Consider the following 15,200-nt stretch of genomic DNA (forward strand, 5'->3'; position numbering starts at 1 on the left):
CCTCGAGGCCACCTCTTACTTTGTGAGCAGCTGGTTAGAGAGCAACTGCTTGAGATGCTGGGACAAGACCTTCTTTTCTAGAGACAATCTTATCCATGCTCGAGCTCGTCCGACATCAGTCTTGATCTCACTCATGTTTTGAATATGCCTAAAGGATAGTAAAACAGCAAAGATGTAAATCCTAAGGCTAACCTTGAACTGGAAAAGAACTAAAGAATTACAGCACTTCGCACAGTAAAGTTATTTTCTACTTAGAGGGAATAGGCCACACACCATTTATGCTGATTAAACTTCAAGTGTCCCATCTGAATCATGAAATTAGTCCCACATCAGAATTACCATTACAACATGACCAAACAGACAATATCCTAAGATAAAGCATTTAACACTCATTTACTCTTTCAGGTTTTATTTTGTTCTTGTTTCATGCTTGCAGATACATATAAACCAGCAATCGGTTATCCCTGACCCTCAGAAAAATAAAAGTAATAAAACAGGCTGTATATTCATGCTCTTACTCAAAATAATTGTTCTACAGTTTAATTAAGTCTCTGCTACAACTTTAATTCACTGAATCATTTTTCAAATTGCTCTGACAACATCTGGAAAATATGAAGTTCCATTTTCTATGGCATTAGAAGAAAAGCTGTATTATACTAATAAATTCAAAATTCTTAAAAATTTGAAAGACTTAGGATACTGTGTGGCCACAAAAAAATTGACTGATCAACCCCCAAATGAACGTTCAGTTCAGTCGCTCAGTTGTGTCCGACTCTTTGCAACCCCATGAATTGCAGCACGCCAGGCCTCCCGGTCCATCACCAACTCCTGGAGTTCACCCAGACTCACGTCCATCGAGTCAGTGATACATCCAGCCATCTCATCCTCTGTTGTCCCCTTCTTCTCCTGCCCCCAATCCCTCCCAGCATCAGAGTCTTTTCCAATGAGTCAACTCTTCGCATCAGGTGGCCAAAGTACTGGAGTTTCAGCTTCAGCATCAGTCCTTCCAAAGAAATCCCAGGGCTGATCTCCTTCAGAATGGACTGGTTGGATCTCCTTGCAGTCCAAGGGACTCTCAAGAGTCTTCTCCAACACCACAGTTCAAAAGCATCAATTCTTCGGCGCTCAGCCTTCTTCACAGTCCAACTCTCACATCCATACATGACCACAGGAAAAACCATAGCCTTGACTAAACGAACCTTTGTTGGCAATATGCTATCTAGGTTGGTCATAACTTACATATATGTATAAATTAGTATTCTGTGTTGAAGTTGATGCTATGCCCAGCAGGACTGAATTAATCTTCCTAAATGATTCCCCTCCTAGGAAGAAAGAAGGATTGAGCAGGAAGGACAAATCTAAGGGACAGGATAATTATAGAAACAGTAAATGAGTCACTGAAAAGTCTTTGTGATTGTGACCCACCATCCTTTCCTTTGATTTTTTTTTAAAGTACAGAATGACTTATCTCAGCTGTTATAAACATTGCAGACTCTGATGATTCCAGCATTCAGAATAAGGAATACCCTCCTTGTAAAACACATCTCTTCCCCCTGTCCAGTTTTATTGAGATATAATTGACACACAACATATAAGGTACACAACATAATGATTTGACTTATATAGATTATGAAATAATGATCACAATAGGTTTAGTGAACATCTACCATTTCTTACAGATACATTAAAGACAGTTTTTTTCCTTGTGATTAGAATTTTTACAATTTACTCTTAACAACTTTCATTTACATTGTACAGCAGTGTTGTCTTGTCATGTTGCACAACACATTACATCCCTATTAAGTACTTAAAATTCAGAGTTTACACTTTTTGACTGCCTTCAGATGATCTCCCTCCACCTCACCTTGGCCTCTGGTGATCACAAACCTGATCTCTTTTTCTATGAACTTGTTTGTTTTTGCAGTATAACTGACCCACAACACTGTGTTAATTCCTGCTACAAACAGTGATTTGATTTCTATACATTTCAAAAAGATCACTATGATAAGTCTAGCTGTCATCTGTCACCATACAACAGTATTACATACTGTCTATATTCCCCACACTACATTTCATACCTGTGACTAATTTAGTTAACTCAAAGTCTTTACCTCAATCTCCCTCTATTTCTCTCCTCTCCTGAAGCCCCTGCCCACTTAGCAGCCACCTGTTTTCTGTATCTATGACTGATTATGTTTGTTCATTCGTTTTCTTTTTTAGATTCCACATATAAGTGACATCATGCAGGATTTCTCTTCACTTAGCATAATGCCCTCTAGGTCCATCCATGTTACAATACACACATTCTTACTTCTCTCCTTCCCTCCTTCTCTCTCAATCCTTGGATGTAAAGATTTAGCCTCTCAATCCAGGGCACTGACATATGATCAAACACTCTTTTTTTATTCCTATTTGCTGGTTTAATGACAGGGGACTGAGGTGGGGCATCCCACCTGCTGCTTGGTTTCCAGTGGGGAGGACATTCGAGGGGGACATTTGAGGAAGCCAAGACGGTGGCGGGGTGTGCTGGGCAGCCTGGAAGTTCCTTCCAGGGGTGACCAGGAATATCAAATAGCACTGAGGCTGGTGCAGAAGCAACTGGGCCTTCCCCCTGAGTTCTGAGGAGCCTGCTGACAGCTATGGCCCACTGAGGCCTACCACTGCCCCTCCCTATGGTCCTCTAATTCCAGTCATCTGGGAAGAGCCAGGCCAGATGAAGAGCCACTCTTCTTTCTTCCACTGGGGCTCAGTTTTGTGGACAGAAGCTGGCTCACTGGCTGCTGGGGATGGTCACAGTGTGATTCTCCTGCGCTTGTGGTTGAAGAATGTAACTGGGCCCAAGGCAGCCATGGCACAGCGTGGCCAGAGCCTGGAGCCAGTATTGTGAGGCCGACGGTTATGGTCCTAAGGTCCTCCTGAAATGGGGTCAGACAGTGGGAAGGACAGGGAGACAGGCCAAGGTGGGTTGGGGTGGGGACCAGGTGCTCAGGGCTCAGAGCGTGTGGCATTCACCCACTTGTCGGTCCCTTTGTACTGGAAGCCCATTCTCTTCATCAGCTCATTGGCCTCTGTGGGGCCTGGGCTACCACAGATGTAGGGGATGGGCTGGGGATTCTTGTGATGGATCTGGTGCAGCAGTGGGGTAAAGATACACCCGGCCTGCTGGAGCTCGTCACTGCGCACAAAGTGCATCTGGCTTCCACTGAAGATGTCCAGGATGAGGCGTGCTCATATGCATCAAAGAGCTTCACATTCTTGTATCTGTTACTGTAGGTGAGGTCCAGCTCTGACTCCTCAGGGTTGAAGAACATGCCAGGCTCCTTGGTCATCATCTTGGCATACACAGCCTCCTTGGGCTGCACATGGATTACCAGTTTGTTGCGTTTGCATTGCTGCTAGAAGACATCACCAGCCATGTTTAGGAACTGCAGACACACCTTGGTCTTGTGCTAATTCAGAGCTCTGCTGCAGCACAGTATGAAGGGCAGCCCGTCCCACCTCTCATTCCCCACAGAGAACATAAAAACCGCAAAGGTGTCAGTGGTGGACCCATGGGGCACCCCAGGGTCCTCTGGGTACCCTCTGGTGGCTTCACCTTCTTCAGTGGGATTCTCCATATATTGCCTCAGGACCACATTGCTCACCTGCACCTTTGATATACATTTCAACACCTTGACCTTATCATCACGGATGTTATCTGAGTTGGTGGAGGTGGGCTTCTCCATGGCCACCAGACACAGGATCTGGAGGGGATTTTGCATTACCTCCCAGATGATCCCAAATTCCGAGGTAGCTCCACCAGCCCTCAGTGCCAAATGGCTCCTTGAAGGCTCCATGCAGGCAATGTTGTCACGGTTCCAAATGGGGCCTAAAGATCCTGTTGACAAAATCTCAGCACCATGAGGTTCTGGACCACCTCCTTACCCAGGTAGTGGTCGATGCAGTAGATCTAGTTCTCACAAAACAGGGAGGCTGCGTGGTTGGACAGCTGGTTGGAAATACGCAGGTCCCTCCCAAAGAGCTTCTCCATGATGATACGGTTCTGTCTGGCTCGTGCAGGTGTCACGGATGTTCTTGGTGACAGTCCTGTAGCCGCTGGGGAGCAAGGCCAGGTAGAAGAGGCACTGGCCTGCGGACCCTGGTGGAGAGCATTCATGCCACTGTTGAGGTGCTCCTAGGAAGCCACGTCATCATACTGGCTGGCCACGTAGGAGTTGTGGGCAAAGAACTCCTCCAGCTTGGGCTCCTTCTCTGGGGTGGGCTTGCTCTGCTTGCAGATGTTGGCCACTGTGAAGTGGGAGTGGGTGTAGCCCACAATGAAGGTATCTTTTGGCAGAAGCCATCCTGGAACAGCCACCAGATGGTGGGGTAGATCTTCCTCTTGAAGAGGATATGTACATATTAAGATATATTGTCCCTGATTGATGGAAAGAATAGCTTTGGCACAGCTCTTCTCGCAGTATCCCACACGCCTGCATCTGGCTCAGAGCCACCTGCTCTGCCATGATGCTCTCTGTGCTGGGTGCCCGGCTGCGGGTCACCTGTGGTCCCCAGTACTGCCCTTCCATGTCTGGATGCCTTGTGAGTCCTCATGTGTTCACACGTGTCCCTCCCTCCTTCGTCCTGAGGTTTGGTTTTCTCGTGTGCCCTGGGCAGAGGGTTCCATTTCTGCAGTGTGGTCACGCCCCTCGATCCCAGTTGTAGGCCAGCCTTCTTCAGCACACCCCCCACCCCTTGCTAAGGTCACCTGGTCAGGTCAAACCAGCCCTATTAGGCAGCCTCGTGGTGGCTATTCCCCCAGCAGGGTCAGAGCTAGGGAGGCTCGCAGCTGCAGCTTCCTGTCTGGGGCAGACTCCCATGCGTCTGATCAAACACTCTTGATAAACAAAATGTAAAATAAAGCATTATCACATCACACGAGAGGCTTAAAGAAGTGGCTGAAAAACACATCATACGGAGGAAATAAAAGAAAATTCTGTTGACATTTTCGTGTTAACCAACCTCACCTCACCTCTAAGAATTTTTTTCAGAAATTATGACCTACTTAATTTATCTTTAAAGGCCTAAGACCATTACACGTGGTCACAAATGAAGAAAACTGGGGTCAGGCAAGCCCCATTTACACCCTGATTATGGTGGTGGCAGCAGTGGTGGGCACTGGACAACCCACGTGGGCACAGCCAATATGAGCCTAGGAAACAGCATTGGCTCTTCCTCAACCCTGACATTGCCCAGATGAAACAGCTGACTAAAAGCAACACTGGAAAATGCTCAGGTATTTACCACTTAAAGTTCCACAGTACTTACAAGGTCCCCCCATGAGCTCAGTGCCAGATAAGAGTTCACAGGATCCAGGAATACCATGCTGTCAAAGTGTATCCACCCAAAATGAATCTACATGAGGTTTGGTAAGTACTTATGTTGTATAATCTTTTCCTAAATATTCTTACTGCTCTAACACAGTAAAATCTACTGAAATTAGTCGTATGCTGGCCTTAAACTGGAGACATAATAGATCAAGAATGTCAAAATGGGACATAATAATTTGAAAAACAATGTATGGTTAAGGAAAATGGGCAGGATTGGAATACATAAAGTGAAACGTATTTTCTTTAGGTGGCTATTAGCATTCCCCTCATAAAAATGTTTGCACTATTTTTTTTTTTGGCAGGAGGCACGGGCGTCAAGAGATGAGGCCACCAGACTCTTCTCAAGCCCTTTGTTTACTGGCACTAGGGAAATTTCTTTGCCTAAAAGACTGCTTCCTAATGTAATTAACTGCTTTATTGCAGAATTTTCAAACGCTCACAGGATATCACCTGAATTGCTCAAGCTTGCATTCAAGGCCCATGAAGCCTTGGCCTCAACATATTTTCCTATTAAAAAATTCTACTCCAAGCAGTTAACTCATAGACTTGTGTTTTATTACCTGAAGTACCTACTTTCTTTGAGCTTCCTTATTTGATTCTATTCATGTTTGAAATCCCAGCTTCTTCTAGAAAGCTTTCCTTGACCTTGACAGCCTTCAATGATCTAATTTATGAAGTTCTATAGTCTAATTCGCATTTATCATGCACTGTCTACTATTTTATCATTTTCTCCTGGTATACATATTTCTAATTTTGACAAAAGCTCCGTGAGAATGATGAGCCCAATACTTCTTACTAGCCTTGCATCCCTGTTTGTTCCCTATAAGGCCTAATGTATATTAGAAGCTCAGAAAACTGTTGCTTTGTAAAAGTCTGTATCTAATTTTATGCTTTAAAACAATTTATGCTGTTATTAAACTTCAAATCTTTTAAAATTTTTTCTGTATAGTTATACCATTCGAATCTGTTTTTAACTGGAATAATTTTATTATAGGTAACTATAATGACATTCAGCATAATATTCTAGAAGTTATTACTTCTAAAATAGATCCTGTTAATTCACAGTAAAGTATATATAGTGTGTGGTTTAAATACCTTATTTATTTTATTTGTTTCCAACCCTGGTACAAAGCTTTCTAATTTTTATGTATTCTGTCTTACCCGATTGTCACAATATCTAGTGAGAGGGAGACCATCATTATTTCACTTCAAAGATGAGGAAACTGAGATTCATCGAGACTAAGTGACCCACCCAAGACCTCAGAGGTAATACATATTATTCTATAGATGCCACCCATTTTCTACCAAGCATTTCTTCATGATACTCACATTCTTGGAGAAGTTCTCTCTCTTTAGACCCAGAAGAACCAGAAGAAAGAACTCCAGGTACCACCATGACTGGTGCTCCTTATCTGTCAGCTAGAACTGAATGGATAAGCAGCATCTACCTGATCTAAGTTGAATCAATCAGATTTTCTCGCACAAACTGGAAATTAGTACACTGAAAAACCGAGTCAGTCTTTGCTGAATGCTTAAAATAAGACAGGTGTTGAGGCCAGGGCTTGGGAGAGCATGTTCACAGTAAAGCAAAAAAGGACGGAAAGGGGCAGAGGAGAGAAGCCTGCACAAGTGGAGGTAAAAGTAGGGACAATTTACTTCCAGTGAGATGGACAAAGCTGTTTCCAATCCAGCAACAGTTCTTGGGCTTGGATTCTGGGAAATACCCTTGCATATCTCCCATAAATCCTCCTTTTTCCTGAAGCTAGTTTGAACAGGCTTCTGTTGCCTAAAACTGAATGATTCTTGAGAGCAGAAGCAACCAAGTTTGAATCCACATTTCCCGAATCCAAAACTGGTCTTTATTTCACTGTTATCACCAGTGAAAGCCAGAGAAATTATTTTTATTAGAGAAATTAAGGAATATTTATTTGAGAAATTAAGGAATTAGCCAATTTTAGTTTAAGCCCACACTCTATAGTCATAAAAATTCCTCAAATATTCCTTCCTAGGTTAACAAAATTAATCATGCTTATTTTAACCTTAGTGGAGAATAAAGCTGATGCTCACAAGCACATATGCAAACATTATTTATAAAAAGATAAAAGTGACCATCCAGTTTACTGTCAAGTAATTTATTCCCATCTTTATAGGAAAACCAAGTACTTCTAGGATATACTTAAGACATCCTGCTCATTTGTTGACATATTCAGAATATCTATACTTAGATAATAGTACTAACAATCTCCTCAATCATGTAATATTCTACTATACCCCTCATTATTAATTACATTTTGTCATTAACAATAAAAGTTGGTTTGAATGTCTAGATGATATATGCATAGCTACTCTGGAAAGAAATTAGTAATAATGATAATGGCATGGTAATACTCCTCTTTTATATGTAGATAATCTGTATAATTATTTATTGTCCCAAGCCTTTCTCTTTGGAAGAAAAGAAATCATTCTATTATTGACAGTACAGTGATACCTAGTATCTGTGAAAGTCCTGGGGAATTGTCGGACATACTAAGATAAAGGGGATAGCCTGTAGACACATCTGTCCTGGACTCATGCCAGCTGCTGAGCAATCTGGTACCAAGACTCTTGACAACTACAGGGACTCAAGTCTCTAAACTGCCCATGTCTTTGCCTCAAGACAGAAATTTGGGAGACAGGAGTTACTGGCAGGGCACGAGGCCAATAGAGTGTGAACTCTGAGATCTATGTAATCTAATCTTTAGAAAACAAGTATTTTTTGTTTATCTGTCAAAGTTTAGCATATTACTTAGGTATTTCTCTTTAAGGAAAAAGGTCCACATGAACTATCTAGATTGCAACTAGGGATTACAATGAAGTTCTTGCCTAAGACTTAGAAACAGAAATAAACATATCCACTGAGATATAAGTAAATATATTATGAATAAGGGGCTCCCCTGGTGGCTTAGTGGTGAAGAATCTGCCTGCTAATGCAGGAGATGAGGGTTTGATTCTTGGGTCTGGAAGATCCCCTGGAGAAGAAAATGGCAAACCACTCCAGTATTCTTGCCTGGGAAATCCACTGTAAACTTAATACTTTTTCCTTTGTAATTAATAAATTCTTGGGGAAAATACTTTTGAGACTATGCAAATATTCTTGTTTCAGCTTAGATGCTTCAACCACTGATTTTTCTACTTCATTCTTCTATATTTATTAATTGGAGTGCTTCTGTAAAAAAGCTGTTCCACTGTATTCACTTATTTAACTATTTATATTGGAAAAGGCTCTTGGATATTCATTTTATTACTACTGTAAATTACTTTTTTTGCTCAAATTGTTTCAGCTTTGGCCATTTGTAGCTCTTTCAGGCTGGCTTGTCTTTATTATGTGATCCTATACTTTGTGAGCACTCCCTTACCAAAGATGCAGTTGGTTCACTCTGTATTTTCCCTTCCTCAGTTCCTGGAATCAATCGCTTCTCTAGATAGCCATGGTTCCTTTTATTGGAGAATGGTATCCAGAAACCAATCTGTGGGCACTAGCTGTGCTCACTATTGCTGGGGTATTACTACTTCTAGGCTCTCTCAGTGAAAAGAGCCTGGAAATATATCAGTGACTGCCCAGAGTAGGAAGCTGGGAGAGGGGCTGATGCAAAAGCAGTAGCACAAGGGGGTGATGCATCACAATTGTGTTTTTATGAAAACATATATGACTACACACCAAGAATGAATTTCACTGTATATACATTTAAGCAAAACCCCAAACAAAAATCACTAGGATGTGAAGGGAACCCCGAATGGAATACAAGGTAACAAATAAACCTAACACTGTTACAAATGAATAATAAGACCACACTGAAGGGAGTGGAGAAAAAAAGAAGGAACCTAAGTTTTGGAAAACAGTATTTTGACTGGATAGCGAAAGGTTAGACAAAACTGAGCTGTGCAAACACTGTGCTTAGTTAGTACCTCTGTTTCTTACAGGGGTGTGAGGCAGCAATTTCAAAACTACCTTACAGGTTGTACAAATAAGTGAATATATTACAGATAATGAGAGCCAGGTTTCTCATAGTTTGAGAAAAAAATTATATATAAGGGAGAAGGCTAGCATGATCCCTGTGGTACAGAACTGGAATCAGGGATATCATTATGAATTTATGGTCTTAAAAATTGTATAAAAGTACACATATACACATATAAATAAAAATAGAAACAGAAGTAAGTATAGATGTATATGTATGCATGAGTACACAAACATACATTTATTTCCAGGACAATTTTGAGTGCTTTACATTTATTAACTCATTGAATATTTATACCAAAATTTTTAAGAGAAGTACTATTATTTAATAGGTGAGGAAACTGGGAATATGAGCAATTGCCTTTGGCCACAGAGCCTAGTATGCGGCAGAGTTAAAACAGCAACCCTTGTGGGCTGGTTCCACAGTCTGAGCTCTTAATCAGCACGCTAGACTGCCTTTTATCAAACGAAGGGAGTTTATCAAGGCCGGACACCCCTCCCCAAACAAAACCAACAACATAAAGGAGATAAAAGTAAATATGCAGGAAACTGGAAGGAGTAGGGTAGCCTTATGTAATGTGATCATCTCCTAATTAGGTTTTAGAAGTTTGGTCCTTGAGGTCACTGCTGCAAAGCTCTCAACAATCCTCACCTTAAAATGATGGCTACTGTGAAATCAAAGCATAACACATGTGGTTTTATGTTTCCATTAAGAGAGGGGGAGTGCATTCCCCTCCTAGTTAGAACTATTCATCTCTTGCTGACCTCAAAAGGAATCATAAGCTACATGAGGACAACTACATTTCATCTATCAAGCAATAAGAGCATTTAAGATATAAATATGGATTCAGAAAACAAAATCCAACATTTACTGAACTCTTAGGATAAGCCAAGAACTTCTTGAAACTTTTTAGTATAATGGACTAACTTGTTTGGGTCTCATGAACTACACAACTGTTTTTATCTTTGAGAGAAAGAATATGGGCAAACTCCAGGAGATGGTGAGGGACAGGGGGAAGCCTGGCATGCTGCAATCCATGGGGTCACAAAGAGTTGGACACGACTTGGCAACTGAACAGCAACAATAGAAAGAAAAACTGAGACAAAGAGAAGTTACAAAAAGTGCCTGGGATCACACAGCTTGTGTGAAGTCAGGATGTGCCACTGCAGTATTATGACGCTACTCATAAAAGTTATGCTTTTCAGTTGTAAGCCTTTGACAAATCAAATAAACATCAATAATTAAATGCTGTAACACTAAACCCATATATTTTAAAAGTTAACTAAAAAGGACCCAAAATATTCAAAAGAAAAAACTTCTGTCTTCCTCATTCAATAAATCTATTTTAGGTATATTGATGCCTTCTAATGACTTTTAAAACCAGTAATTGCATGTGATAATTTTCAGATTTGCATTTGCTTCAAAGGAAATCTAAGTGACAGAGATTTTTCTGCTGAGTAACTTGCTATTATTTGCAGATTTTTTGGTTTATATCTGGGGATAGTAATATTTAAGGATACTAAAGAAGAAAAAAACAGAACAAAAGAAAATGTAAAAATAGGGATATTTAAAAAACTCTTCTCAATTGCATTTTGCCTTTGGATTTAATGTCAGGAAAATCATAACAGTACAAAATTAAAATAAATGAGATTATAAAAAATGTTTTCTTCAGAATACATAGGCAAAAAATACCATAGTCACAGTTATTTGAGCAATTTATATGAAAACCATGAATATTTCAAAAGTTATCACCATATGCTAGCACATATAACAAATACCTCATGTCTTGGATAAGAGAGACCCTGAGGGTTGGCAACATAACTCCTGAGTCAGATTTTCTTCTTTCTGGTCCAAGGGCAACTATGTAGAAAAATATCAGCAAAGTATTAGAAAAACAACAGTAGAGACTTAAAAAATCGACATGGTTCACATTCCACAAATAAATACTTTGAAGCTATTTTGATATGAACAAATTTTAAAGATAATAGAAAAGCTCAAATTTGTTTACCCAAATATTCCTACTTTATTATTACAGTAAACTAGCTATTTTCTTCCTAGTTAATGTGGGGCTTTATCTGAAAATTTTAAATGAATTGTAAGAACCCACATAGCAAATAAGACAACGTGTGTACATTTTGGCCAGAAGGGCCAGTCATTTTCTAAAGTTATCATTCTAATAGCTCTGAATAATTGCAGGTATCCTTACTAAATACGTGAATCATCTCTGGTCTCGTTAGCTACAATCATAAAATTTCCCTTTCGAAAACATGTTTAAAAAGAAAACCTTAAGAGTTTGGATTCTTTAGTCTGATAAGTTTCTACTTCAAGTTCAGAATCCAAGTAACAATATGTTTATCATACAAAGTGAGTAATCTAAATGGACAGTTAGAAGTATAATGTCTGTGAGTCATTCTCTTATGAAGCCTGAAGAGCTAACATTTATGTAAGAAGGAAACATTATTCTTTTATATAACAATGGCGAAACAATCAATTATTGGCTAATATATTGTAGTTGGGCTTCCCTAGTGGCTCAGTGGTGCCAATGTGGGAGATTCAGAATCTTCCCTGGGTCAGGAAGATCCCCCGGAAAAGGAAATGGCAGCCCACTCCAGTATTCTTGCCTGAGGAATCCCATGGACAGAGGAGCCTGGTGGGCTGCAGTCCATGGGGTTGCAAAGAGTCAGATACGACTTAGGGACTAAACAGTAACAACAATATTGTTGGATTGCTCAATCTCACTGTAAGTGAGATTCCGTGGAGTTCAGTGCCCTTTATTTCTATTTCCTCATCTGTAAATGAAAACTAAATTGCAACATCACACTTGGCAAATACATCATAAAATGAGAACTAAGGATGAGGTTTTCACTGTACATTAAACTTCCATTTTCTCAGTTTTTAGACACATTCTACTTTCGGGGGCTAGGATACAATATTGGAACACATAAGTTTATATGAAGCTGGCACTGAAGGAAGACAAGGAACATTTTGGTGGATAAGGATCTGCAAGATTTTGGCACTTGATGCAAGAAGCTCAACTGATACTTGGCAGGTATAACATAAGTGAACATTGATGGAGTTGCCAGGACAAAAAGAATGTAGCCAGACCAACCTAAAGGCAGTTCTTTTGAGGGCCTGCCCTACTAAGTAGGTAATAAATAGGGCACCTGTCTTGGCAGTCTGCGGAGGGAGTTTGCAATGGGTCACTGGAAACACTGGTTGATCTCAATACCCAACAGGTAATAGACACGGAAGACACTATTGCAGAGATTTGCAGGCAGTATGCTGTTTGTCTTCCTGTTTGAGACTATTACCACTTAAGTGTGTTAATTAATGAAAGCACGTCCCTCTTACTGGAGAGAAAGTGAAATGCCTCAGAGAATGCCTCTACACCCCAGATGATTAGACAGCATGTAAGATGGCCACACATGTGGTAAGAAATGGGTTGAGAAGAGAAAAAGAAAAAGACTATGAGACAGGAGAAAGGGGCTGAGTTACCATAATCTGGCAACTTGACCAGGGGAAGACAGGACAATAGAAGGAATCATGCCCCAGGGGGCAGAGAACAGGTGAGACACTAAATAACAGAGGAGCCTGACATTTAAAAAAGCAGCAGCATCCACAAAAAGAACATTCACAGGTCTAAGCATGTTCTCAGAGAAGGCAATGGCAACCCACTCCAGTACTCTTGCCTGGAAAATCCCATGGACGGAGGAGCCTGGTAGACTGCAGTCCATGGGGTCGCTAGGAGTCGGACATGACTGTGTAACTTTCAAGTAGACAACCTGAGCGACTTCCTTTCACTTTTCACTTTCATGCACTGGAGAAGGAAATGGCAAGCCACTCCAGTGTTCTTGCCTGGAGAATCCCAGGGACGGGGGAGCCTGGTGGGCTGCCATCTCTGGGGTAGCATAGAGTCGGACACAACTAAAGCAACTTAGCAGCAGTAGCAGCATGGTCTGTTTCATTACCTGCAAACTGGGGACAGTCCCAATACCTACCTTATTCAAACAGATGTAAAACAGTTATAATGGTGCCTGGCACAAAGTAAACTCTCAAAACAAAAAAAAAGAAATTTAGCTTTAATTTTGCCTCTGTGTGAAATCTTTCCTGAATATACTTTCTCCCCTAGGCACACTGTTAGAAGTTATTCCCTTTCTTTTGTGGGACTTTTAATACTGAACCTCTATCACAAACCAATCACAATTTAACACTTCTGTTACTCTTATTATTAAATTATATGCCTCTTGAGGCTTGGTCATATCCTATTCTTAGAATATCCAGAGGGCCCCTCAAAATGCTGAGCAAATACTCATTGAGGAAGATAAGATTATTTAGGGCCAGAGGGCAGAACTTTAAATAAAACAAGTTGGAAACATCCAGAAATCCTAGGGAGAGGAAAGAAATTTTGAAAAGAAATGATATGCTTCTTAGTGCTTTTTTTTTTTGGCCACATGCTATGGCATGTGGGATCTTACTTCCTGACCAAGGATTGAACCCGCACCCCCTGCAATGGAAGTGCAGAGTCTCAATTACTGAACCTCCAGGGAAGTTTCCTACTGCTTTTTAGTCAGTTAAGTAGAGTGACAGTGTGATGGTGTGTGTGTGCACTTAGTCCCTCAGTCACCTCTAACTCTTTGCGACACCATGGACTGGAGCCCGCCAAGCTCCTCTGCCCATGAGATGCTCCAGGCAAGAATACTAGAGTGGGTAGCCATTTCCTTCTGTAGGGGATCTTCCCAATTGAGGAATCAAACCTGGGTCTCCTGCACCGCAGGCAGATTCTTGACTATCTGAGCCAGGGAAGCCCAGTGTAATGGTACAAATGATACAAGGGAGATGAGCTAGAAGTTGTTCCAGAGGCCAGCTTGTAGATGAACTAAGACAGTGGCAGCCAGTGAAAACAAAGAGGAGAAATATGCAGGGGAATTAAATAACTAGATTAAGGGTAAGCAAGACTCAAGAGTCAAAACAATATTAAGTATGAATATATACTGTTTTCGGAGAAGGCAATGGCACCCCACTCCAGTACTCTTGCCTGGAAAATCCCATGGAGTGAGGAGCCTGGTGGGCTGCAGTCCATGGGGTTGCTGGGGTCGGACACAACTGAGCGACTTCACTTTCACTTTTCACTTTCATACACTGGAGAAGGAAATGGCAAGCCACTCCAGTGTTCTTGCCTGGAGAATCCCAGGGACAGGGGAGCCTGGTGGGCTGCTGTCCATGGGGTCGCACAGAGTTGGACATGACTGAAGCGACTTAGCAGCAGCAACATATACTGTTTTACTATATAGTATTCCATAATCATAACTTTCCTTTATTTAATCTTGATTTTGCAAATGAAAAAAATGAGGTTTAAAGAGGCTAAGAAATCTGCCCCCAAAATTCCATTAATTAAAAGGGGTAGGGTATTCTGATGTCATGTCCAGTGGACTGTTACATTAAGGATGACTTTCTGGCTTGCCTGACTGAGAAGAGGGTTATGATGTCATTGAGTGAAATTGACAAGAAGGAAGAAAGTATGATTGGGACAGGAGGCAGAGGTGCTAAGATAATGAGTTTGTTTCAGGATGAGTTGAGTCTGGGCTATGGATGTCTAGGAACTAGGGCTGGAGATAGAGATTTATGAAAAATCTGCTAATGGGATAGACTGATGATAACAGTGCATTAGCTGTCAAAAAAAGATGCTGATGTCCAAACCCCCCAGTACTTCTACAGTAAATGTCTGTTGTTTACGTCATCCCGTTTGTGGTCCTATATAATGGCAACTGCAGGAAATTAATACAGTATTTTATTAGTAAACTTTGGAGCAAAGTTTAGAAGCCTGTGAACAAAA

The 15,200-nt window shown here is 41.0% G+C and overlaps 1 protein-coding gene, 1 long non-coding RNA gene and 1 pseudogene across 5 annotated transcripts in view; 1 reads left to right on the top strand and 2 right to left on the bottom strand.

Annotated features, from left to right (window-relative positions):
• The window catches only part of LOC123333214, a 70,502-nt gene that overhangs the window by 44,227 nt on the left and 11,075 nt on the right, over positions 1 to 15,200 (top strand). Inside the window, exons 4-5 of one of the 2 annotated variants that reach the window (XR_006550424.2) lie at positions 5,062 to 5,275; positions 6,551 to 6,635. This is a non-coding gene — a long non-coding RNA (uncharacterized LOC123333214). Of the gene's footprint in view, positions 1 to 5,061; positions 6,343 to 6,550; positions 6,636 to 15,200 lie in introns of those variants that run through there. The other variant, XR_006550422.2, reaches the window with a different exon arrangement.
• Positions 1 to 15,200, bottom strand: part of DENND5B (DENN domain containing 5B) — a 222,235-nt gene that overhangs the window by 21,959 nt on the left and 185,076 nt on the right. For all 3 annotated transcript variants that reach the window (XM_025283467.3, XM_006069091.4, XM_044941315.2), the window contains 2 exons: positions 11,146 to 11,227; positions 20 to 148 (listed from right to left, as the gene is read on the bottom strand). In XM_025283467.3, coding sequence (XP_025139252.2) covers positions 20 to 148; positions 11,146 to 11,227 — 211 coding nt within the window. The remainder of the gene's footprint in view (positions 1 to 19; positions 149 to 11,145; positions 11,228 to 15,200) is intronic.
• On the bottom strand, positions 1,548 to 5,068 carry LOC102410340 (annotated as a pseudogene).

This window comes from Bubalus bubalis, chromosome 4, assembly GCF_019923935.1.
Source record: "Bubalus bubalis isolate 160015118507 breed Murrah chromosome 4, NDDB_SH_1, whole genome shotgun sequence".
Lineage (NCBI taxonomy): Eukaryota > Metazoa > Chordata > Mammalia > Artiodactyla > Bovidae > Bubalus > Bubalus bubalis.